General features: G+C 40.8%; 1 protein-coding gene across 8 annotated transcripts in view; it reads right to left on the bottom strand.

Moving 5' to 3' along the window:
* Stil (Scl/Tal1 interrupting locus) overlaps window positions 1–12,315 on the bottom strand; it is a 43,096-nt gene extending 30,781 nt beyond the window's left edge. For 4 of the 8 annotated variants that reach the window (NM_001304553.1, NM_009185.3, NM_001304555.1 and 1 more), the window contains exons 1-8: window positions 12,076–12,305; window positions 9,491–9,575; window positions 7,443–7,550; window positions 5,629–5,741; window positions 5,100–5,287; window positions 2,905–3,152; window positions 2,276–2,359; window positions 543–629 (exon numbers count right to left, since the gene is read on the bottom strand). Coding sequence is in view for 7 of the 8 variants with exons in the window: in NM_009185.3 (NP_033211.2) it covers window positions 543–629; window positions 2,276–2,359; window positions 2,905–3,152; window positions 5,100–5,287; window positions 5,629–5,741; window positions 7,443–7,550; window positions 9,491–9,501 (839 nt within the window). In the remaining variant the exon portion in view is untranslated. Of the gene's footprint in view, window positions 1–542; window positions 630–2,275; window positions 2,360–2,904; window positions 3,153–5,099; window positions 5,288–5,628; window positions 5,742–7,442; window positions 7,551–9,490; window positions 9,576–12,075 lie in introns of all 8 variants that reach the window. The other 4 variants (XM_006502907.3, XM_017320088.1, NM_001304551.1 and 1 more) reach the window with 4 other exon arrangements.
* Between the last annotated feature and the right edge of the window lie 11,470 nt (window positions 12,316–23,785).

Genomic DNA, 23,785 nt, shown 5'->3' with positions numbered 1-23,785 from the left:
GAAATATGAGAAAGAAGCATAGTGCAAGAAATGTCATAAATGCTGGAAAAGAGCATGCTTCTATTAGATTAGCAAAGACTGTCAATGCGTCTGTAACCTGAAATAACAGCTCACACCTATAGATCTAACACTCAAAGAGGCTAGGGCAGTTAAGACTGCCTTGAGTTCAAAGTCAATCTGGGCCACACACGGAGTTCAAAACCATCTTGGCCACAGATTAAGACCCTGTCTCAAAAGACTGAAGAAAAAGCAAACAAAGACTTTCCATTCATCTTTCTTGAGCTAGCATCCTGCCTCTCTGTCCTGTCTAGCCACACTAGCATGCTTACTGTGTGATCTTTCACTCAGTGCCTCTCAAGTTAACACATCCTATATGATCGCTATACGCTTACCTTCTTACTGTTTAGTTTTATTTAATATGAGGCTTATTTTCCTTAAAAGTACACATTTATTATGTACTAAAGCAGTGTATGAATTTTAACTGAAACCAATACACTATAAACAGAAGCAATCAAACTAAAATAATATAAAACATCACTTGCCTTTCCTGAATGGAAGAACTGAACATGTATCTCAAGCAGCAAGCCCATACCTGAGGGCTATAGACATGTATAATTCCAGCCAGCCAGCTAAAAGAAAGACAGAAAGTATATCATCAGTCAAGTATGGTGGCATGCAGCTATAATCCCAACTGTTAGAGGCTGAGGCAAATTCTAGGGTAGCAGGGCTACACAGGGAGAGCTTACCTCAAAATAAAAAGAAAACCCACTATAGTTATTTAAAATTTACAAACTTCGGATCACACGCTTTCCAAGATCGATCCTTGATGAGCAACAGTAGTACATTAAAAACTTGACAAATAAAAAAAAAAAATCACATTGCCAATTCAGAGGCAGACTACACTGGTATCTATGGCAACATAAATACATCACATGTACATACAGGAAGAGCCAAGTCCATGGTGTTTATCTCTTCCATTTGGATGTGGGAGAGAAAAGAGGTCTATGGGGGGCATCACAGGTATCTAAATAAGTGAGCATGGACTGGAAAGGAACACAATCAGAGGAGACCAAAGTTTGTGCCTAAAACTAGGAATTGTGGAGAGGTTAAAGTGCTGTAATATATACATAGAGGTATCCCAAAATGTAGAGATACCTTACAAGAAAATGCCCACAACTGCCAGGTGGTGGTGGCACATGCTTTTATTCCCAGCACTTGGGAGGCAGAGGCAAGCAGATCTCTGAGTTTAGGGCCAACCTAGTCTACAGAATAAGGTCCAGGACAGCAAGGGCTACCCTGAGAAATCCAGCCTCAAAAAACAGACAAAAATGCTATAATTACTTCTTTTTAATTAAATTTTGTTTTGTTCTGTTAAGACAGTTTCTCTGTGTGGCCTTGGCTGTTCTAGAACTTGCTCTGTAGACCAGGGTGAACTTGAACTCACAGAGATCTGTCTGTGTCTGCCTCAAAAGTGAAGAGATTAAAGGTGCATGCCCTCACTGCCCAGCCACAGGCACTATGTTTATTTTTCAGTGTTCATTTCATAGGTAAATCATATACTAATTGTTGATTACTATTTTGCATTTGCAAATACCTTTTCTTTTTCGTGATCTCTCTCTCTCTCTCTCTCTCTCTCTCTCTCTCTGTGTGAATATCACCTGACTTTGAGTTTAAATTCTTTGAGAAGGGGTTTTAAGCCCTAACACAGAACCAAACATGCTATGCACACTAAAACACCTAATCGACACTGAATAAATATGAGTTTCTGAATCATCTTTCTCAATGTCATTAACACACTAACTGTAAAGAAAAAAAAACATTAACATTAAAGGAACTTTCTGTACGACTGCCTTCAACAGATTTTAAATTTTATTATGTTGAATCCTGGATTCTCTATAAAGACAAATTTAATGAGAAGGCTGGAGACCTTCAACTTCAACTAGGATTCAGAAATATTATTTAGCTGATTAATATTAAAATACTGAAGCTTAAGCAGCACCAGCTTTTGTAGCTTTATAAAAAGAGCTCAAACCAGATGAGGTGGCACAGTCCTTTAATCCCAGCACTCTGGAAGCAAGAGGTTCTGTGAGTTCCAGGCCAGCCAGGGCTACACAGAAAGGCTCTGCCTCAAAAAACAAACACACACACACAAAACCAAAACAACAAACCAACAAGAGGAACAAAAAAACCCAACCACACATAAAAGCCAACGATTTTCCCGATTATCTGGATCCACACTAAGCCGAGAGGTTTTCTTAGGTAGACTAATACTCACATTCCCACTAACGGGAGAGAAGAGACCTTGGGATCTGATTGCAGCAAAAGTAACAGTTTGCGAGTTTCATCCATAGTAATATATCTAAGCAGAAGAAACTTAAGTAAGAATAACTTCAAGTGTGTGCTTTCAACCCTCAAAATGCAGACCGAGTCTTGAAACTCCGTTTCATTTAAACAAAACTCTATTTTTGGTAGTGGATGAAAAAGAAGCCACAAAGACAATATGTGCAATGTTTTGACCTATTAAAATAGTCATTTAGAATTACATACTTAAAATATTTTATTCAAGTTTACTTACATATTACTTGTAAATAGTGTTAACACTAAAGAGGACAATTTCAGAACCAACTATGCTACTGAAAAAAGTGAATGCAAGTCTCCAGGCAACTTGATAGGACAAATGTGACTTTTCAGTGAAAGGAACTGCATTAAGGGAGGGATAACTAATCCTCTGTACATGACATTCTTCTAATACTGCCAAAGAGTATGAGAACACAACATAAAACCCACTTTCCCTAAAAGGAGATGGATCTCTGACCTGTAAACTGACTATAGGAATTAGTATTATTGAAAAATATATTAATTCAATCAATCCTTAAAGCTTAGACGAATGGATCTTTTACTTACCCATGTTTATAGGTTCCCTGAACTTGAGAAATATTCAAATTACTACTTAGGTTTCTTGCAAGTGCTGTAGGGATAATGGGGATAGGCTTCACAGGCACACACTTGAAGGAATTTGCTAGAGTTACTGCTGTCCATTGCAAGTTAAAATCCACACCATCTAAACTCTCCCTGGGGGTGATTTGGGCTCGTAGGCAAAGCAACTTTCCACAGTCCAAGAAATCTTTGCTACACACATGGTATTGTAAAGCCTGAGGAATCAATATTATATAATTATTTTAAAACTTTGAAGTGCATCCATATCTTTAAAGTTCATTTAACATTGCTACATATGCCTCTATGATATCTTACATTAACAAAATTAATTCTAATTCACAACATTTCACTTCTTATTTCTTTCACATGATGAAAGATTATGTGAATAATTTAATCAAAGCAAGTACTCAGCTCCAACATAAATTTCCAACTTGGATGTCCTAGCAGCTCTTTAAATTCATGTTGGGTAATTATCGCCCCTAATAAGTTTTACTACAGTGGGGTGCTGGGGTATAGGACGCAATTATGACTCAGCCTTAGGGAATCTCAATCACTCACTCCTTTTTGGTTCCTTCCTCATTATCCAAATCAGGGTAGCTCTTCTTTTCCATATTTAGCCATATCTACTGTGTCCTTTTTATTCTTACAGCTACCACTGCATGTATATTAGTGTACACACACACACACACACACACACACACTAATATACATCCAACCTAGTCAATCATCATTCTCTGACTTCAGTGAGCCTGCTTGATCAGATCTGACACAACTGTTTCTTTTCAGAAATCTCTAACACAAAAGAAATGTGTATAAAGCTCTCCAATAAAGCTCTCTATAATTTAAGCAAATGTATACTCCAGTCTAATTGCCCTTAGCGAAAGTCTATATACCATTAGAACCCCTGAGCACTTCCTAGACCTTCTTTCTGTCTTGCTCCCACTGCTTCCTCTTCTGGAATAGTAGCCATCTCTAGTCTCAAGAAACCACGTTACCTTTGATTTTTAAATCCACAATGATTCAATCACACATTACAAATAATTCTCAAATCTGTATGACTCATCAAAATACTATAAGCTACACACACTATCATTCTCATATATAATTAAAAATAATGCCATCTACACTTCAGACACAGGATTCAGAGACACTGAGCTGGATCTGAGCCAAAACATCCTACCTACGGATTAGTTTTCACAGCACCACAACGTGCCATACAAACTTCCAAGGAAGGCAAGCAAATAGTCCTGCCTAGGTATGACACCTATGAACCACAGGGCCAGAAAGGCACCATAACCCTAAGGAAGCAATAGCAGGGCACGCACCTTGGTGGTGATTAACAGCTTTCTAATTGGACTTCAGGCTCACTCAAGAGGGAAGTCATGCCGGGGCTAGAAACCTGGCCAACCACCCAGGGCTAGAAACATCATGGATTTTGGAAAACCTTCAACTGCAAGTTTACTAAACTGCATAATTCCTAAACTAAGTACATTTTAAATATTTATCCTCTATACACAGGTACATGTAACCCTTACACCTCAAAAAAACTTTTCTTTGTAACAGGAGACCATTACAGAAAACCACAACTGATCAAAATGCAGAAAGAATAAGTCCTAAATAGAACACCTATAACACAGCTCCTGCACCTAAGGCTCAGGAGTCACTGCTGAAGAGGACAGAAAAATTGTTAAGAGCCGGAGAACAGGACATTTCATGTGAGACTGTTTCTACTAGAAATGTCAGATAGGCTGCATTAATGAAGTCTCATCAACATGGCTGCCTAAGTAAGTCCCAAATGATGACAACATCCACAGACATGCTAACATGACAGGGAGAAATCTTATGAGATCTCAACCTTAGACAAAGAGCTACGGGCAACTGGGAAAGGTTGGGAGTAGGAGACAGTCTTCCTTTGGGAACTGCACACTAATTGGTTATCCAATATGAAGCAGTCAGTGCTGAGGTAACATTATATAGAGTAGGCTGAAATTATGTGTATGTGTGTCCTTAACAATAACTTTTTGAAAGGTCATAAATTTCAGAGCGTGAGGGGATGCACACAAGAGGAGTTGGAGGGAGAACAGGGGAAGATGGTGCAATTATGTCATAATTTTAAAAACTAAAGACTATTATAAAAAAAGAATGTTATCAATAAATTTCACCTTTAAAGCTGAACTGAAGTCATCTGCATTATGAACTATCACATCCCTTGAACCAAGTCCTTGAATATGAACTCTGCAGGGAATCAAAAAATCTCCAGGAAGAGAAGCAGTAGGAGTTCTTTCTAAGCATTCAGGTATTTCTCGACCAGGATCAAAGCGATCTATGGTCAATGTCACACCTTCTTCATCTGCAGAACAGAAATATTTCTATTATATAACATGCTAATTAAAAACATAAAACCACCAAGCAGAACTACATTTCAGCAAAAATATTTTTATCATAGTAAAATCTTACCTAAAAAATGATAGCTTATGTAGTCTACCAGGTGACTACCCCATGAATTCTGTAATGGGTAGTTTTACTCATATTTATATCCATGATGTACAGCAAAGAAATTAGCAAAAGCACATGCAATAGCCAGCTGAAACCAATGTATATTCTATAACAGCCTGAGCGCGCCCGTGTGTGCGTGCATGTGTGTGTATGTGTGTGTGTGTGTGTGTGTTTCTTTATTTTACAACATATTACCTTCATCCACTGTGAGAGAACCAAGTAAGAAGCATGGCACATTTTTTTTATTCTGCTTAGCATGACGATAAGCAAGTCGGATGGCCTTTTCAGTTACCATAAGCTTTGGCTTTCTGAAAAATAAGAAAAGTCTTTTCTGAACGTGGTATGCCTAATGTCCACCTTAGGAAATAGCCACATTAAACAAAAACCTTCTATAAAAGTACTGACTAAAATGTAACAAAGAATTTTAAGACTGTACACAAAGACAATCATCTAGAGATCCCTAGTCAAGAAACCCTGTAAACGGCAAGAGGAAGACAAGGACACCTGGAAACCAGACTGGCCATAAGCTGACAAAAAAGGCACAAACGCCACCCCAGGTTCTTGCCTAACCTGGGCCAGAATACAAACTGACAAACTAGGAAGCTGATGTTTCCGTAAATAAAGATTGACAAAAACAGTCACATTCTTTTCTTTATATATCATTTATGTCTGATCTCAGCATTCTTGAATACATAACATAAATATATTTCAAACAAAACAGCTAGTCATGGTGGCATAAACCCTTAATCTCAGAACTCAGGAGGTGCAGGCACCTCAGAATTTGAGGCCAATCTGATCTACATAGTGATCAGATTCAAGCCAGCTAGAGCTATGTAGCAAGACAAGATCCTGTCTTTAAAAGGGAGGGAATGGGTAGGGGGTGGAGGCTGAGGAGATGGCTTAGTAGATAAGAGCTCATACTGCCCTTCCAGAGGACCTGAGTTCAATCCCAGCACCATCAGATGGCTCACAATCACCTGTAATTCGAGTTAAAGGGGATCTGGCCTCTTCTGGCACCTGTACTAATGTGATTAAAAGTAAAATGAATCAGGCTGGAGAGATGGCTCAGATAAGAGCACTGACTGCTCTTCCAGAGGTCCAGAGTTCAATTCCAAGAAACCACATGGTGGCTCACAACCATCTGTAATGGGATTCGATGCCCTCTTCTGGTGTGTGTCTGAAGACAGCTACAGTGCACTTAAAAACATAAAATAAATAAATATTTTTTTAAAAGAGAGAGATTATTTCTCAAAAGCATAAGGAAAACTTAATAAGCAGATGGAATTTTTATCTGATACAAACTTTAAGTGAGAAAGTTTTTAAAACAGCACAGATTGAGCATCGTTTCCTGAATACCTGGGACCACAACAACTTCAGGTTTGGGAATATTTGCACATACAAGATCTGGGAGATGGAACTCAAATCTAAACACTTAAGTTCACTGATGTTTACAAATATCTTAGAGTCTGAAGGTAATTTTAATATAACTATATTTTGTATTTAGATAAAAATATAGAATGGACCACTGTATAGTCTCTTGTGGATGCGCAGTAAGCTTCAGGTTTTGAGGGCAAGTGTCTTTACCCACTTCACCATCTTGCCAGTTCAAGCTTCAGATTTTACAGTCTGGGGAAATGGTTCCTACCACACAAGCACAAGGGCCTGACTGTGGCTCTTCTACATCCACATAAAAGATGGGTGCAGTGGCACCATCGGTCTCCCCTCGTGGTTGGGGGAGGAGGGGGTGAGGTGGCCAGCAGGCTCCCTGAGAGGCAAGCTCCAGAGCTAGTGAGATCCTGATTCAAAAGAGAAGGTGAGAACAATAGAAGACACTGGACACCAACCTTTGGCTTCCACCAGTGGGGACAAAGACACACACACACAAAAGAAAAAAACTTGGACTTTGGGATTTAGGTAGCCCAACTTGTAATTAGTAATAACATCAATCAAGTCTGTCTTACATATTCTGACTCAGCTTACCCTGGCTTGACCTGAAAAGAGAAACATACCTGTAGTAACTGAGATGCAAGTAGATGCACTCTCCAATTGGCATTGGGTTCCAAAGTGCCAATTTTGATGGGGGAAAATGGAAAGGTACCATCTTGCTTGAAGGAAACCTTTAAAAAACCAACAATTAAAGTACAAAGAAAAGCAAAAAAGTATATATTTTATAAGAAAGTTAATTCTCTTTGCCAGGCATTCTAAGTCCTTACAAGGCCAAGACTAGAAATACCAGGCCAGCCAAAAAAAAAAAAAAAAAAAAAAAGCTATGGGTAGCCATGTTAAGGACTTGATTATGACAAAAAAGACCACCAATGCTTTCTTGAAGTTATGCTGAATATTGAACACATATATAAAATGCCTTAAAATTATCTCTAATTCATTGTTAAGTGTTCAGTGCTGTCTTTTTTTCCCCTCATTTCCACGGTTCATAGTACCTTTAAAGATCAAACAATAATAATACTTTGGGTTTATTTCCTTAGTACAATGAAGAGTCATGCCAGCTAAAATCCTAACGATACTACTTATAAATTATATGACAACAGATTGAATATCTCTATGCTGTATTTTATGTTCATTAAAAAAATACTATATGGGGCCAGGCATGGTGGCACACACCTTTAATCCCAGCACTTGGGAGGCAGAGGGAAGCAGATCTCTGAGTTTGAAGCCAATCTCGTCTACATAGTGAGTTTCAGGACAGCCAGGGCTACGTAGAGAGACCCCATCTCAAAACAAACAAATTAAAAAAAGAAAAAAACTACAGCAGTATGATACAGAAGGGTCAGGATTAAAGTAAAAGAAATATGAGAGCCTCCCTGGGCCACGTTTCTTATTGTCTTCATCCAAAACATCTGGCACAAAGGAAGCAACAGAGAATATAAGAGCTCCCCATGGGCATAACTATAGTTTAGAAGAAGAAAAAAATCCATATGGCAGCATTAATTGCTCTTCTCTAGGGGGGAAATAATGGTCCAAAGAACTAAACCACCTAAGCCAGGTTGCCAGGTCCCCCATGGAATAACAGACTAAGAACAGCAGGGACAGGTGGCCAGCTCCTCCTCCCTACTCTACGGAAAAAGAATCACTTCAGGAAACATGGAGGATCTTGGGTTGGCCAATGTGAGAAGATTACCACCAAGGACCCGGTGCTTAGAAAGCAGGAACTCCAAAAACTTTCCATTCCTCTAGGGTGGAAATGAGCAATCTTCTATTTTATAGCCTCAGTTCAGATAATTTCTTACCAAATTAAAAAAAAAAAAGTCTATGTCATTAAGTGTAAGAGGAAAGGGAGCTAGAACTTACTAAGTCCTTCCCTACATATGCCCATGCCTTCCACTTAATACGCCTTCTTACTACTTCCTGGGAATCAATTAGAAAGTGATCACCATCCTCATTATACAGCGAGGGGCACAGTGAATGAACTGGACCAGGGGGCCACCATTTTAACTGTGGAGCCAGATATTCCTGGTTCTAAAGACTGTGTTCTTTCTTCTCTTCCAGTATTCCTTCGCAAGCTAATGTGGGTAGCTATAATAAAAGGAAATATTTTGAAGGCAGGCATGGCAGCGTACACCTGCGGCCCCAAAGCTTGAGAGGCTGAGGAAGAAGTATTAAAATGAGTTTGTTGTTTAAGATCAGCCTCAGCAATACGGCAAGACATCCACCAAATAACTAAACACACAGCCCGGCACAGTGGCACGTGCCTATTATCCTAGCTACGGGGAGGGTGAGGCAGAAGAACTGAGTGAGGGAGTGTGGGGCCAGTCACGCTATGTAGCTTTTGGCTCAAAAAACTAAAACGGGTCCTGGAGAGATAAATGGCTCACGATTAAGAGTACTTGCTGCTCTAGCAGAAGACCCAGATTTATTTCCTGGCACTTACAGGTAGCTCACAACCAACTATAGCTCCAATTCCGAGGGATCAGATACTTCTTCTGGCCTTCTTGGGCACCAGAAATGTATATGTTGCCAATACATACATATAGGCAAAACACTCATACACATAGATAACAAAACATCTAAATATATACTCAATAAAATAAAATTTCTGTACCTGGTATTCATCTGGAATTACAGGCTGAAGGAACTACAGGCTCTATATTTGGTGAGTGATTTAGTCAATTTGTAATCCTCAGTACCTTACAGAAATAAAGAAATATTGTTAAGCATAGAAGAACATTGTGTAGCAAATGAGGACCATTCTTAACCATATAGTAACAAAATAATTGGCAAAATTAAGTTGCTTATATGAAAAGTAGCAGATTAGTAAGATTAAATGCATGTAAATCACAGGATGGAGCATTCTTGCCTACTTTATGTAAGGCCCTATATTCAATGTACAATACAGAGAAAAATAAACGAGTCGATGTTAACAGATTTTGATTGCTTTTATACTCCAGAGTCATTCAGCCTATAAAGTAACCTCAATATTTAATTTAGCAACAAATACACCTATTCATTTAGGAAGCACATTTGTTTCCCCAAATCTCTTCCTTCCGTTCATTTTTTTTTAAACACAAGGTTTTGTGGCACAGAACTTTAATCCCAGCACTTGGCAGAGGCAGGTAGAGGCAGGTAGATGGACCTCTAGGTTTGAGGCCAGCCTGGTCTACATAGTGATTTCTGTCAGGGTTATACATTTTGTTCATTAGTACTGAACGAACCTATCCAGTTGGAAATTAGACATATGGACTTGAAACTAAAAAGAGGTGGAAACTACAGGTGTACAAAACACTAGTGAGAATATCCAGTTAAGTGTGACTATATCCAAACCCAAAACAAGTCGGTTTGTGGGGACAGAGATCTTCCTGTTCATTGTCACAAGAGCCAGTCTGTTGATGCATATGTTCATTTTAGTTGTTTATAAAAATGTATCATGAAGTTTCCTGTTTGGGCTTTCTGGGGATCATGTGTTCCTCACCCCCCTTCAAGTGCTGGGATACAGGTGCACACTACCAAGCCCAGCCAGCACATATGTACTTTTTAAGTCTTAATTTTTTTTAATCTTCTACGCATTGTTTCGGTTTCAGAAAAAAAAATCTTGTCTGAGGTAGACAAAGAGGCTTAGTAGTTGCTGTCGCAAGGCTAATGATTCAGTTCTCAGAATTCGAGGTGGAAACAAAGAACAGACTCTGGAACGTTGTCCTTTGATCTCCACATGCACACAGTGGGACAGACTTCTGCTCTCACATGCACATATCACATACATAGCACAACAGCAATGCTAACAATAGATAACAATCTTAGGGCCTTACGTAAGATGGCTCAGAGGCTAAAAGTGCTTGCTGTCAAAACTAACAGCCTGAGTTTGATCGATTCCGAGGACCTACTGGCAGAAGGAGCCGACTCCTGAAAGTCATCCTCAGACCTCCACATGCACACTGCAGCATACATGTGCACATGCACACACATGAACACACAATAAATACATTTTAAACACTAATGAAAAATTTAAAAAATGAATCATCTGACTCAAGATAGAGGATTACTAACAAAGGTGTAAGTCATTTAGAAGAGACCTTTTCTATATAGTCTAAGGCTAAAAATATTGGGAGAGCAAAGTTCTACTGGATATAACCTTTAAGGATCAATTAAAACTTATCCCAGAGATATGAAACTTCTTGAAATACAGGCTTGTTTTTCTTGTTTGTTTGTTTGCTTGTTTTAAAAGAAGCCTTTCTTTAGCAGTTGACTGCCATGGTATCAGTAATCACACTGATAACTCTACCCCCACAAAGTATAAGTTTTCCTCACCAACAGGAATGACTTAAGTGCCTGTCTCTCCTTTCATGCATTAGGTCTTTCTCATCTGAAAGCCACCAAATGAGATTTGATAACTAGCTCATCTTGATAGTATTACTTATAAAGCTAATGGAGCCAAAGCTGTACAAACCTGTACCTAACAAAAATAGTCTGCTCAGGGAATGTCTTCATTGTGCAGCAAATGAGGACCATCAAGTCACCCTCACCTCTTCTCCCTCTTACCCATAGAAAGTTCTTTCTGGCCTCCCACCTTAGCTGTCCTCCTCAGCCCAGCCAGATTTACTGACAAGTCCCTCCAGTGCAGACACAAATGGGTTTATGTACAAGTTTTTCCCCTGACTAGAAAGTCAATAGCTTTTCTTCATATATAAAATAAAAACCCTTCATATTAAGGTCCTACCCAATTACTGCAACCATAACCCCGGTCACTCATCCTCCAGTCCTAACTCGACTATCAGCAGTCGATAGGACTACACAGGCTGTCCTCCCCTTCCTTTGGAATTTCCTACTAAATCCTATCATCCAACCCCCAACACGAATGTGCAATCTCTCAGGGTGACATCACTGTCTTTGTGTTCAGACACTGTACGTCCACGCCTCACTTTTGACATAGGTCTACTTCCTGTAGACCACGGACTATAAACACGTAATAGATTCCTTACACAGTCTGGGTCAGATAGAAAGAATGCAAAAAAGCAAGGATCAGGGTTTCAGTCTCCAAGAAATTTCTACAGTGAAGTCAATCTGAGGCACGTCACAATGTAAACTTCTTTCCCATTTTTTAGCAGTGAGGTCCGCCTTCTTTCTCCCCTGGCGGCCCTGTGGTCATCGGTTCCACCGCGCTAACTCCGACCTTACAGGCCGCTTGTTACTCACCGTGCTTCCCGGGCCCGTAGGGCGCCTCGGGGAATCAGGAGCTCAAAGATCCACCGTCGCTGTTGTCACGGCCGCCGCCAAGCTAGGGTTTGGTTGTTGGGCCCGTTTGTTGGGCACGCAGAGTCAGGATCCAGGTAGCGTCTCAGATGACTGCGGCCCCGCCTCTGGGACGTTGGGGTCGCGGGAACCGAGGCGGCAAGCGCTCGCTGGAGGGAACCAAAGGGCGCGCCGCGCCTGCTGATTGGCCAGAAGCCCGGCCAGTCCCGCTGCAGGGGCGGTACCACGGTCGTCACGCAACGTCTCAACTGCAGACTGCTGTGACGACCAATCGGAGCCCAGCCTGGGATTAGCGCTCGCCCTATCCCAAGGTTCTTTAAAGAACCGAGGGCGCCATCGCAGCTCTGTGTCACTACTCAGAGGATTTAAACCTTCATTTGGTCAACGGTTAAGTTCCGGTTTGGCTGGCATTGGCCAAACGCATGCGCAGTTAAAAAAAGAAATCCCGGCTGGTTTGCTGGAAGTGCTTCCTGCACAGATTGTGGTCTGACTGCTGGGATCCACTTAGCCAAGCTTGGTTCTCCCCTGTAATTCCTGCGCTCTTCCGAGGCAGGTGCTGAGACAGGAGGCTCGCCACGAGTTAGAGACAAGCTGGAATTATTTAGAGACCCTGTCTCAAAAGACTAGAGTCGAGTGTGGTGGTGCGCCGCCTTAGTCCCAGCTTTGAAGAGGTGGGTGGAGGCAGAGAGGTCTTCTAAGCTACGAAGCAAATCAAAGACCAACTTGGTCTGCATGAGACCCTGTCTCAGGAGAAAAAAAGTTTTCAAGCCCTTAGATGATCAGAGATAGAGGAGGTTAAATTTGCTTTAAGTTGTTTCTAAAATATGATCGATCTTACCAATTTTGGGAAATTCCTTCTCGTTGAACAGAAAATACTGGTGGCTATTTATACTTATTTCCAGTGCTGATATTGGGGACAGTTGTGGTGTGTGATTTATGTGTGCGTGCTGCCAGAGGTCCATGTTGGAGATCTTTGAGATGATCAGGCATTCGTTGTAATTAAAACAAAACAAGAAAAGACTTAAATTAAAAAGGAAGCACGTCTATAGTGTTAGGGGAAGGTAGCAAACGTGTTCTTAGGATTAGTTCATGTTACATTAAACTTTGTGTATTTTTTAAAAGGCAGGTAAAAATCTAAATACATAAAAGACTTTAAATTAATAATGTATCAATGTTGGGTTAATAGAAACAAATGTACATACTTATATAAGATGTTAAAAAAAAAAAGAGGAAAGTGCGTGGGAGGTGTGCTTCATTTATTTTCTGTATATCTGAGACTGTTCTGGGAGGCTAGTATGCAGCTAAGTAGTAGTGTAGGACCCCAGCATGTGCAGGGTCCTGGGTTGAGTGACTAGCACCACACACTAAGTAAATACTTTTAACAGGTAAAATCTGGGGCTGTAGAGATAGCTCAGTGGTTAAGAGCACTTGCTGATCTTGCAGATCATCTTGGTTGCCGGCATCCTGGTTAGATAGATCACAGTTGTCTTCTGGCCTCCTTGGGCACACCCATCCCTGGCTGCCACACATGCATAGCCCATAAATAAATCTTAAAAGGTTATGAAACCCAGTGCTTGTGGTAGTGCACACCGTTAATCCCACCACTGTGAGTTCAAGGCCACCGTGGTCTACAGAGCTAGTTCCAGGACAGCCAAGGCTGTCTTGGAGATCCCTGTCTTAGAAAAAAAAAAAAAAATCAGGAAAAACAAGAGGAAACATCGGAGAAGCTGAAGCATCATGAGAACTCAAGTGTCAGCAAATGGTGAATTAAACATTTTATTGGCACTGGACTTCTAAGCAGGATGTATATGTAATGTTATGCATAAATACTTGTGTGTTTTGAGACAGGGTCTCATACAGTCCATGTTGATCTTGAACTATGGAAGTAAGGATGACCCAGATCTTTCTACCTATGCCCTTCAAGTGTTGGGATTATAGGGGTGGGCCCCACACCTGGTTTATGCCATTCTGAGGCTTGAACCCATAACTATTGTGCATGTTGTATAAGAATCCTGCTAGCCAAAAAACAAAACAAAAAAAAACTACTAAAAAAAAAAAAAAACTGGGTGTGGTGGCGCACACCTTTAATCCCAGCACTCGGGAGGCAGATTTCTGAGTTCGAGGCCAGGCTGGTCTATAGAGTGACTTCCAGGACATCCAGGGCTATACAGAGAAACTCTGTCTTGAAAAAAACCAAAAAAAAAAAAAAAAAAAAAAAAAATCTTGCTAGCTAAGCTACATCCCCTGCTCTGGTGCATAATTACTTTATATCAAAATGGAAAATGGTTGCCCTTGGCAAACAAGATGACTGCCCTGAAGACAACCCGGGTGTTCTTTTTAGTTAGTTTTCTTTGCAGTATTGTGATTGGCATGTTAAGGAAGTAAGTGCTCTGAGCTACATCCTCTGCCCCCAAACTCCTCCTTTTTTTTTTTTTAAAGAAGTATTTATTTTATGTATACATGTACACTGTAGCTGTCTTCGGACACACCAGAAGAGGGCATAGGGTTCCATTTCAGATGGTTGTGAGCCATCATGTGGTTGCTGGTAATTGAATTCAGGACCTCTCCAAGAGCATTCTTAACTGCTGAGCCATCTCTCCAGCCCATTTTTTCTTCAGAGTCAAGGTCTTAGTAAAGTCCTTAGGTTGGCCAGGAACTTGCAGTCTCCTGAGTACAGAGGCTCCTTAGTAGAGAGGCTCCCAGGCTCCTGAGTAGAGTGGGTTACAGGATATTCCATCATGCCCAAATGGCCCACCTGTAGATTCTTTACTGCCACTGCACAACACTTCACAGTTTTTCTCCAGCACGACTGCACCCGAGAACCTTCACTATTTCTGGGGGATACCATTTAAGATGAGCCTCAGAGAACACCAGAGGACCTGGCTCACCTAGGTCATATGGATAGGCATTTCTCCTATGGCTCAGCAGAAAGCTTATTTTGGTGCAAAACGAGGCCTGTGACTGATGGGACTAGAAATACTGCTGTGACTGGTGCAAATACAATTCTTCATTTGCATGCCACATCTACATAGTCCTCCTTGCTATAAAACCAGGCTATTACCTCACTTTTTTAAGCTGGCAGGAAGTACTCTTCTGTGCTGCCCCCTAGTGTTGCAACATGAGACCCAATAAAAGGCTTCTGAAAAATGAAAATTTTAATGGCTTTATTTTAAAATTGGAAAGACGATTTATTTTTAAGAAAGCTTGTATTTCCGGGTATCTTTAAATATTTTCTTTGAGTAATGTTAAATGCAACCAGCCCAATGGTGCCATTTAGTCTCCTGAAATTCATTTTCCTTATCTACATATTGTACACTGTTATGAATGAGAGTGTGTCAGTTTATTAAAAGGCAGTCAAATATTGCTGCACTAGGTATTCTAAAGTTAACATTACTAATAAAGGAACACCATGATCCCATATTTGAAGAGATTAGGGGAACTGATTTGTTAAGTCACAAAAGGCTAAAGATTATACTTTATTTCATTATAGAAATAAGAACTACAAATGCTACCAAGGACCTGTTACACACTGAACTTTGTGTTAAGTGATCATAAGTTTAAATGATGTGGCAAGCATAAAACAAGGAAAGTACTGTTTTACAGGCTAGGTAATAAGAGGTAATTATCCAAACCCAGTATGAATTATTGCTGGATTGCCTGCCAGATTAAATAGACTGACTTCATACTGTGCGATTCTTTGATCCTTATTTAAATATATATTGTACACCAAGACACTGGAGTTTCTGTGGCTACTGACCTTTACAGAGAAAGACTGCTGTCTTGCTCTTATTTGTTTCACAGAGAACCATTTCAACTGTATCATACTTAAAAAAAAAAAAGTATTATTTGGGGCTGTGTATATAGTTTAGTGGTACAATATATAAGTGTTACAATTATACAATGTACAATTATACTAATTATAATTATATTATATATATTTGTTGTACATTAGGGATATAATGTTATATAAATATATAATATAAATAAAGCTAATTATAATGGGAAAAATTCATTCACAATTCTATATCCTAACTGCTGTAGAGTAACCGTGTCCCAGTAACTGTGTTCAAGTTCACATGTTGGAAAAAAGTTTTTGAGCATGATCTCACTATGTAGCCCTGCTGACCTGAAATTCACAGCCTCTTCATCCTAAGTGCTGGCATGAAGGCTGTCAAAATCTTAACTTCCAAGGGGATGGTAGAAAGTGGACGACTGGATGAGTAGATCATGAACAACAGTACTTCCGTGTAGGAGTCCTGCTCATGTACAAGATCCCCAGAGTACTTACTTTTTCCTTTCTACCCTCGACGTCATAAGAACATGGAAGCAGGCCCTCACCTGATACTGAATTGACCAGTGCCTTTATATTAGCTTTCATCACTTCCATAACTATGAGAAATTTTGTTATTTAAAGACTACCCAGTCTGTGGTATTCTGTTATACTGGCCCAAGTGGAAAAAGACACTAACATCAATTAGTTTTGGAGAATGGAGTTTTCTTTCTTATTTTTCCTGCTCTTTCTTCTTCCTCTTCCTCCTCATCCTCCTCTTCCTCTTCTTTTCTTTCTCCTTTTCTCTTTCTTTCTGTCTTTCTTTCTCCCTTCCTTCCTTCCTTCCTTCCTTCCTTCCTTCCATTTTCTTCTTCTTTTATGAGACAGGGTATATGTAGCCCTAGGTGTTGTGAAACACTATGTAGATCAGGCTGACCACAAAGTCTCAGAGATCCTTCTCAGGGCGGGGATTAAAAACATGTGCCACCATGCCTGGCTTGGATCTTTTTTTCTCCTTATTCTCTTTCCATCCTGTCATAGTTAGCTTCAGCTGTTAACATGAAACTAGTCACCTGGAATGAGGGAAACACATGTAACTGTCCAGATCAGTTTGGCCAAAGGCCATGCCTGTGTGGGATTTCATTAACTCTTATTGGATATAGGAGGGCCCAGCCCACTGTGAGTAGTCCCATCCCTAGGCAGGTTGACCTGGGCTGGAAGGTAGCTGAGCAAGTTGATAAGCAGTGTTCCATAAGAAGCATTCCTCCGAAGACTCTGCTTTAGTTTCTGTTTTGAGTTCTTCCCCTGGCTTCACTTGATCATGGGATGCATCCTGTAAACCCTGAATCCCCTCTCTCTCTCTCTCTCTCTCTCTCTCTCTCTCACACACACACACACACACTGTAATAAAAAAGCAACTTCTATGTTGCTCTTTTAAAATATTTTTTAGACAAAAGTCTTTCTGGTTTGGCCTGATCTCTTCATCCTCCTGCCTCCATCTCTCAAGTGTTGTACCACCTGACTCAGAATCTCTGATAAAACCTCTCAGGAATAGGAAGTTCTCCCTTCCTGAATCAATATATTTTATAACTATATTCTAAATACTTTTTCTTATATCCACATGTAAGTGTATCCCTCATCGAGAAGGTTCTCTCTGCGGAGACCTTTACAGGAATCCTTAACTTGTTAACATACAGAGAAAACCAACTGTGGGGTGCCCAACACTGATACATCTACAACACAACCCTACACAAGGCTCAGCACATCACAGAAGCAGGGGCTCAGGGACAGATTGTAAAAGCCAGGAGACAAGGGTGTCTGCTATGAGACAATGTCCTATACATGAAAGGGAAGAGGCACCAACGTAATCTCAGAAACAAGGTCATCTAAGCAAGAGCTGCGCAGTGATGACACCAGTCGATAAGCGAGATAAAAAAAAAATCTCACAGGGCTTCATCCCTAGGTGAAGAACGTAGTGGTTTGAATGAAAATGGTCACAATAGACTTATGTTTGAATGCTTAGTCATCAGGGAATAGTACTACATGGGAAGGATCAGGGATTACATGAGGCATTGTTAGAGGAAGTATGTCACTATGTTTTGAGGTTTTGGAAGCCTAAGCCAGGCCTAGAGGCCCAGTCTCTTCCTGTTGCCTAAAGACCTAGATGTAGAACTCTCAGCTACTTCTCCAAAACCATTTCTGCCCATTTCCCACTAATTTTATAATGAACTATTAAACCTCTGAAACTGTAAGCCAACCCCATTGTAAATGCTTTCCTTTATTAGAGTTGCTGTGGTCATGGTATCTCTTCACAGCGATAGAACACAGACTCAGAGAGCTACAGGCAATTAATGGCCACTGAGATGGGGGTGCGTCAGTCTTCTTTAGGGACAAGACCCCTGATAGGTTATCCTGTCCTGAGGAGTAAGCCCTAAACATGCATATACAAGCAACACTAAGTGAACTCAGCAGGCCGCATTTACATATACGTGTGTGTGTGTGTGTGTGTGTGTGTGTGTGTGTGTAACAATAAGAAAGGGGCATGACTTTGAGAATGAGGAGGACATGGGAGGAACTGAAGTGTGCAGGAGGGATAAAAATTATGTAAATGTAATACCCATGTGTAAAATTCTTTTTTTAAAAAAAAGAATTATTTATTATTATACATAAACACACTGTAGCTGTCTTCAGACACTCCAGAAGAGGGAGTCAGATCTCATTACGGATGGTTGTGAGCCACCATGTGGTTGCTGTGATTTGAACTCAGGACCTCTGGAAGAGCAGTCAGTGCTCTTACCTGCTGAGCCATCTCTCCAGCCCCCAAATTGTTTTTGTAAAGCATGTTTTTCTTATATGTATGAGTATTTTGTCTGCAGACTACATGTGCGCCTTCCAGAAGGAGCTGGAACTGGAATTGAAGATAATTGTGAGCCATCGTTTGGGCACTGAGAATTAAACCTGGGTCCTCTGCAATAACAGCAAGTGCCTTTTAACCCCAAGCCATCTCTCCAGTCACACAAAATTCTAAAAAATGTTAAAATCTAAATTTAAATAAAAGAAACCTTTCAGCAATACCTAGAAGTATAAAGAGTAAGAGCTATGATACAGATTGTAGACCCTCACCAGTCACTAAATCTGCTAGGGCTTTCACTTTGCTGCTCACCACCTCCTGAATTTTGAGTTCTCTCTTAAGATTATGCCAAGGATTAATTAGCCCTCCTTTGCAATATAACATACCTTCCATTCTGAGGGGGTTGGAGGCAGCCTGGGATATCAGCACTGAGTTGCCCTCCCCAGGAAAATACAGATGAAACTGTCTTACACCTAATTCTGACTACTCCCTGACTTTTGTGTAGTGGTTTCTATAAATTGCAAGGCTGCCCTGGGAACGATGGAGAGAAATTAGCAGCTTTTCTTACTCTAGTTCTGCCCACAGCTGTAACAGATCTGATTTCCTTTATTAATTTTTGGTATCCCAGTTTCTTCTTTTAGAACGTGGTAAGCAAGAAACCTGAGAGACCAGTTATACCTACAAAAGAAATGCATCCAGCAACGCCTCCAGGAAATAGCTTTCAGTGTACTAGATGGTTATGAAAACCTGTTTACAAAGTTTGCAGCCTACATTCACAATCATGTAATGAACGACTCATGTCCCAATAGCATGCGGTTTCAGTCCTGTAGAGACGACAGTCTTTCAAGCAGCTTTTGAGTCCAGAGTGAAGATACCCAATGCAGAACAGAACAACGGAAGTAATGGGATTTGATGGGGGGTGGTGCACAAAAAAGGCACAGCTAACCTAGTCTGGGGGACTCTAAAGGACAATTCTTACAAGAAGGATGGACAAATGGTGACAAGCTACAACTTCTAAGCCCTGAGAGAGTACACTAGTAACACGGGCATACTCTGAGAAGATTGCCTCAGCACGGAGCACGCGCTCCCGAAATAGGCTGGAGAGATGGCTCAGCTGTCAGAGTGTTTCCTGCTCTTCCAAAGGGCCTACCCGGGGCTGATTCAACTACCTCTCATTCCAACTCAAGAAGCCTCTGTGGGCCAAAACACCCTGAACACTGCCAATACAACACTCTCTCCGTGCACCTTGGACCTCCCTGTGACCCGGGAGTAAAAGGACATCTAGTAGAGAAAAAAACAGTCAAATTAGTATTTTATGTTTTAATGTCGCCCAAATTAACTAACATAAGCAAATTATCTGGCACATAATGGGCATTCCAAAAAAACGAATGTACCTATGAATGAATGAGGTGTACATGTGTCAGCTTGTGGATATTCTGAGTTTAGATAGGGAATGGCCCTTTAGGAAGTGACATCTTTTAGGTACTGTTACTGCACATCTAATTGTTTGTACTTAGGTGAAACTCATTGCTTCCTCCAAGATACTGAGACAAAATGGATCTGTAGCTAAGAGAACATGGATTCCTTGGGGACAAATTAAGACTAAGATGCTGAGGTTGACTTTTGCACAGTAGCAGACTTAAATGTTAAGCACCATCGTATCCTGGTATCTCATAAATCCCAGCCTCTTTGGCTTGGTTCATGGACGTAATCTCTCTAAGCATTGCATAATCAAGCACATCTTACTAAAGCTAGGGTACACACGAGAGTTTTGGAACTGCAGCAGCTTTAGTAAACTTGGCTCACGGTGAGAGAGATGGCCACTAAAGTGCTTGCTACATAAGCATGAAGTCCTGAGTCCAGCTGCTAGCACCCATTTTTCCAGATACCTGTAATCTCAGCACTTGGTGGGGGGTGGGGGTCTCCAGGGCTCAATGACCAGCCAGTTGAGCTTAAGATTCGATGAGAATCTTACTGAAAAAATGACTATAGCGATAGGTAGAGTAGCACACACCATTGACCCCAGCAGAAGAAAGCAAATCTCTGTGAGTTTGAGACCAGACTGGTCTATATAGAGAGTTCCAAGATAACCAGGACCTAAAAAATAGATATACATGGAAATAAGACTGATTGTGGAAGATCCCTGATGTCAACTGTGGCACACACGGACACACACACACACACACACATCCCTAGTATCAACCTCTGGCCTACACACACACACACACACACACACACACACACATATACACACCTGATGTTAACCTCTGTCAATACACATGCACACACTCATGGACACAGAGTAAGAAAAACATAGCTTAAGATTCTCTGATAGTATTTTCTCATAAGTAGTACCTGTGTACCCTCTCTCTTCGAAGGTTCTGTATGGTAGAAGTATCACTGTGATAGTTTGAGTCCAGGTTTTAGACACTTGTAGTTTTCATTCCCCATCACTTAGAATGTTTACTATCAGAACAAGCCATCAGGAGATAGGAAGATATCCAAGCAATTCTTAGTGAAACTCATAGTTCTAGCAGAGCAACTGACCAAAAGCCAACATAAAATTACCAGTTATGTGAATGAGTCATTTTTTGGAAAAAATTAGCTGATACCATATAGGACAAAGATGAGCTATAACCCAAACTATATGTCTTAAGAAAAATGTTTCTTGTAGTTTAACCAATTAACTTCTGCTAAATAGCAATGGATAATAACATGCTCAAAGAGCCAACTAGAAAGGACGTGTTTCTTTGCACAGCCTGATCCTTCTTAAAAAATGACTCCTCGTAAAACCCTTGTTGTCAGAGACAGGCATCTGGGTTTCTCTTCTTTATATCTTTCAACATAAAATTATTATTTTCCTTTGTTGCTTAGCATCCTCAGCAGGTAATTGGCAGGATGGAAAACAAACACTCAATTTACTTCGGTCAGTTATCCAGGGAGACACAGACATAAGAATTCAAAGAAGTTTTGGAACTAGACCCTTGGGTGGAATTCTTTGTTCTTGCGCTCTGCTATGGAAGCAACAAAGAGTGTCTTTTTTTTTGTTTGTTTGTTTGCCTCGAGGCCTTCCTTAAGGTTAGCCAACAGCATAGACTCTTCTCACAGACCTCACACCTTTAAGATCTGATAGCTCCATTGGCCAGAGGAGATATAGTGATCACCATCTTTTTTGTTTGTTTGTTTTTTTTGTTTTTTGTTTTTGTTTTTCGAGACAGGGTTTTTCTGTATAGCCCTGGCTGTCCTGGAACTCACTTTGTAGACCAGGCTGGCCTCGAACTCAGAAATCTGCCTGCCTCTGCCTCCCGAGTTCTGGGATTAAAGGCGTGCGCCACCACGCCCAGCAGTGATCACCATCTTTTATGTATGCACAAAAGGAAGTAAGGCACGTTTACTTTGATATGATCTTTTAATTTCTATTTTAAATCCTCTAAGACTTTTCTTCATTGTATATGTTTCTACTGTGTGGGCTCCAGAGATAGATCTCAGGTCTCCAGGTTTGGCAGCATGTGGCTTAACTTGCTGAAGCACTAACTGGCCCTAAATAACTTTCTTTTAAAAAGGCAATCTCTGATATAGCTGTCTCTTGTGAGACTAGGCTGGGGCCTAGCAAACACAGAAGTGGATGCTCACAGTCAGCTATTGGATGGATCACAGGGCCCCCAATGGAGGAGCTAGAGAAAGTACCCAAGGAGCTAAAGAGATCTGCAACCCTGTAGGTGCAACAACATTATGAACTAACCAGTACCCCGGAGCTCTTGACTCTAGCTGCATATGTATCAAAAGATGGCCTAGTCGGCCATCACTGGAAAGAGAGGCCCATTGGACATGCAAACTTTATATGCCCCAGTACAGAGGAACGCCAGGGCCAAAAAGTGGGAATGGGTGGGTAGGGGAGTAGGGGGGAGGGTATGGGGGACTTTTGGGATAGCATTGGAAATGTAATTGAGGAAAATATGTAATAAAAAAAATTAAAAAAAAAAAAGGGCAATCTCTGTCCAGAGCCAGAGCCAGGCAGAGATCAGCCTAATCTACATAGCAAGTTCTAGGCCAGCCAGGGCTATAAGGGTTCCACAGGGAATGAATTCAGATCGTCAGGCCTGCACAGCTAAGTACATTTATCCACAAGGCCATTTTGTAAGCCTTTAGGATTCACACATAAGCTGTCTCTACCTTAGTACTGGGATTATAGGCATGCTCACCATGCCTAGCTCTAGAATGGCCTGTCTCATATTCCTGCCACCTCTTCCTAGTATGACTGGTTCTCCTTATTCTCATATGCTAGTGTCCTAGCAGGGGGGTTGGAACCTTCTGAGCTTGGACTGAAATTTACCATCAGGTGTTCTAGGTCATAGGTGGTCAGCAAACTAAAACCTGCAATCTTAAGAATTGAGTCCATTTGGGCTTTTTCTGTTTATTTGTTTTCCTTTCAAGATAGGGTTTCTGTGTGTAGTTCTGGATACCCTGGAACCTGCTCTGTAGATCAGAGATCCGACTGCCTCTACCTCCAGAGTGCTGGTTTTAAAGGTGTGTACCATCACCCCCAACTATCCACTCCTTCTTGATGGTCTTAGACAAGTTTTCATTTTACTTTTGTCCCAGTTTAAAGTGCAAGGATTTTTAGTAGTTTTCTAAGGCCAGAGTGACTAATTAGCAGTAAGACTTAAAGAAAGGCCTGTGTACTCTTGGTACACGCTCCATCCTCTCTGCTTTAATATCTGTACAAAAGTGGGGCAATGCCCCAGACAAGGCACTTACTTTCTGTTGGTAATACAGAGAGTCAGGACTAGTTTTGTTTCTTTCAAGTCTCAAGTGCTCTGTTTTTCCATGCACAAAAACACAAACCTGGAAGCTCCTTGCTTCTTATTGCTAAATATTCTTGGGCCTATTTTGGCTTTGAAATTTTTTTGTTTGTTTGTTTTTTGTTTTAAGCAGGGTCTCATGTAGCCCAAGCTGACTTGGAACTTGCTATGTAGTTGAAGCTGGCTGTGAAATACTTCTTTTCATACCTCCACCTACCAGCTGCTGCAAAT

This window comes from Mus musculus, chromosome 4 (genome assembly GCF_000001635.26).
Source record: "Mus musculus strain C57BL/6J chromosome 4, GRCm38.p6 C57BL/6J".
Lineage (NCBI taxonomy): Eukaryota > Metazoa > Chordata > Mammalia > Rodentia > Muridae > Mus > Mus musculus.
Note: the sequence above shows the minus strand (reverse complement) of the source record. Positions and strands in the feature narration are given on the sequence as shown.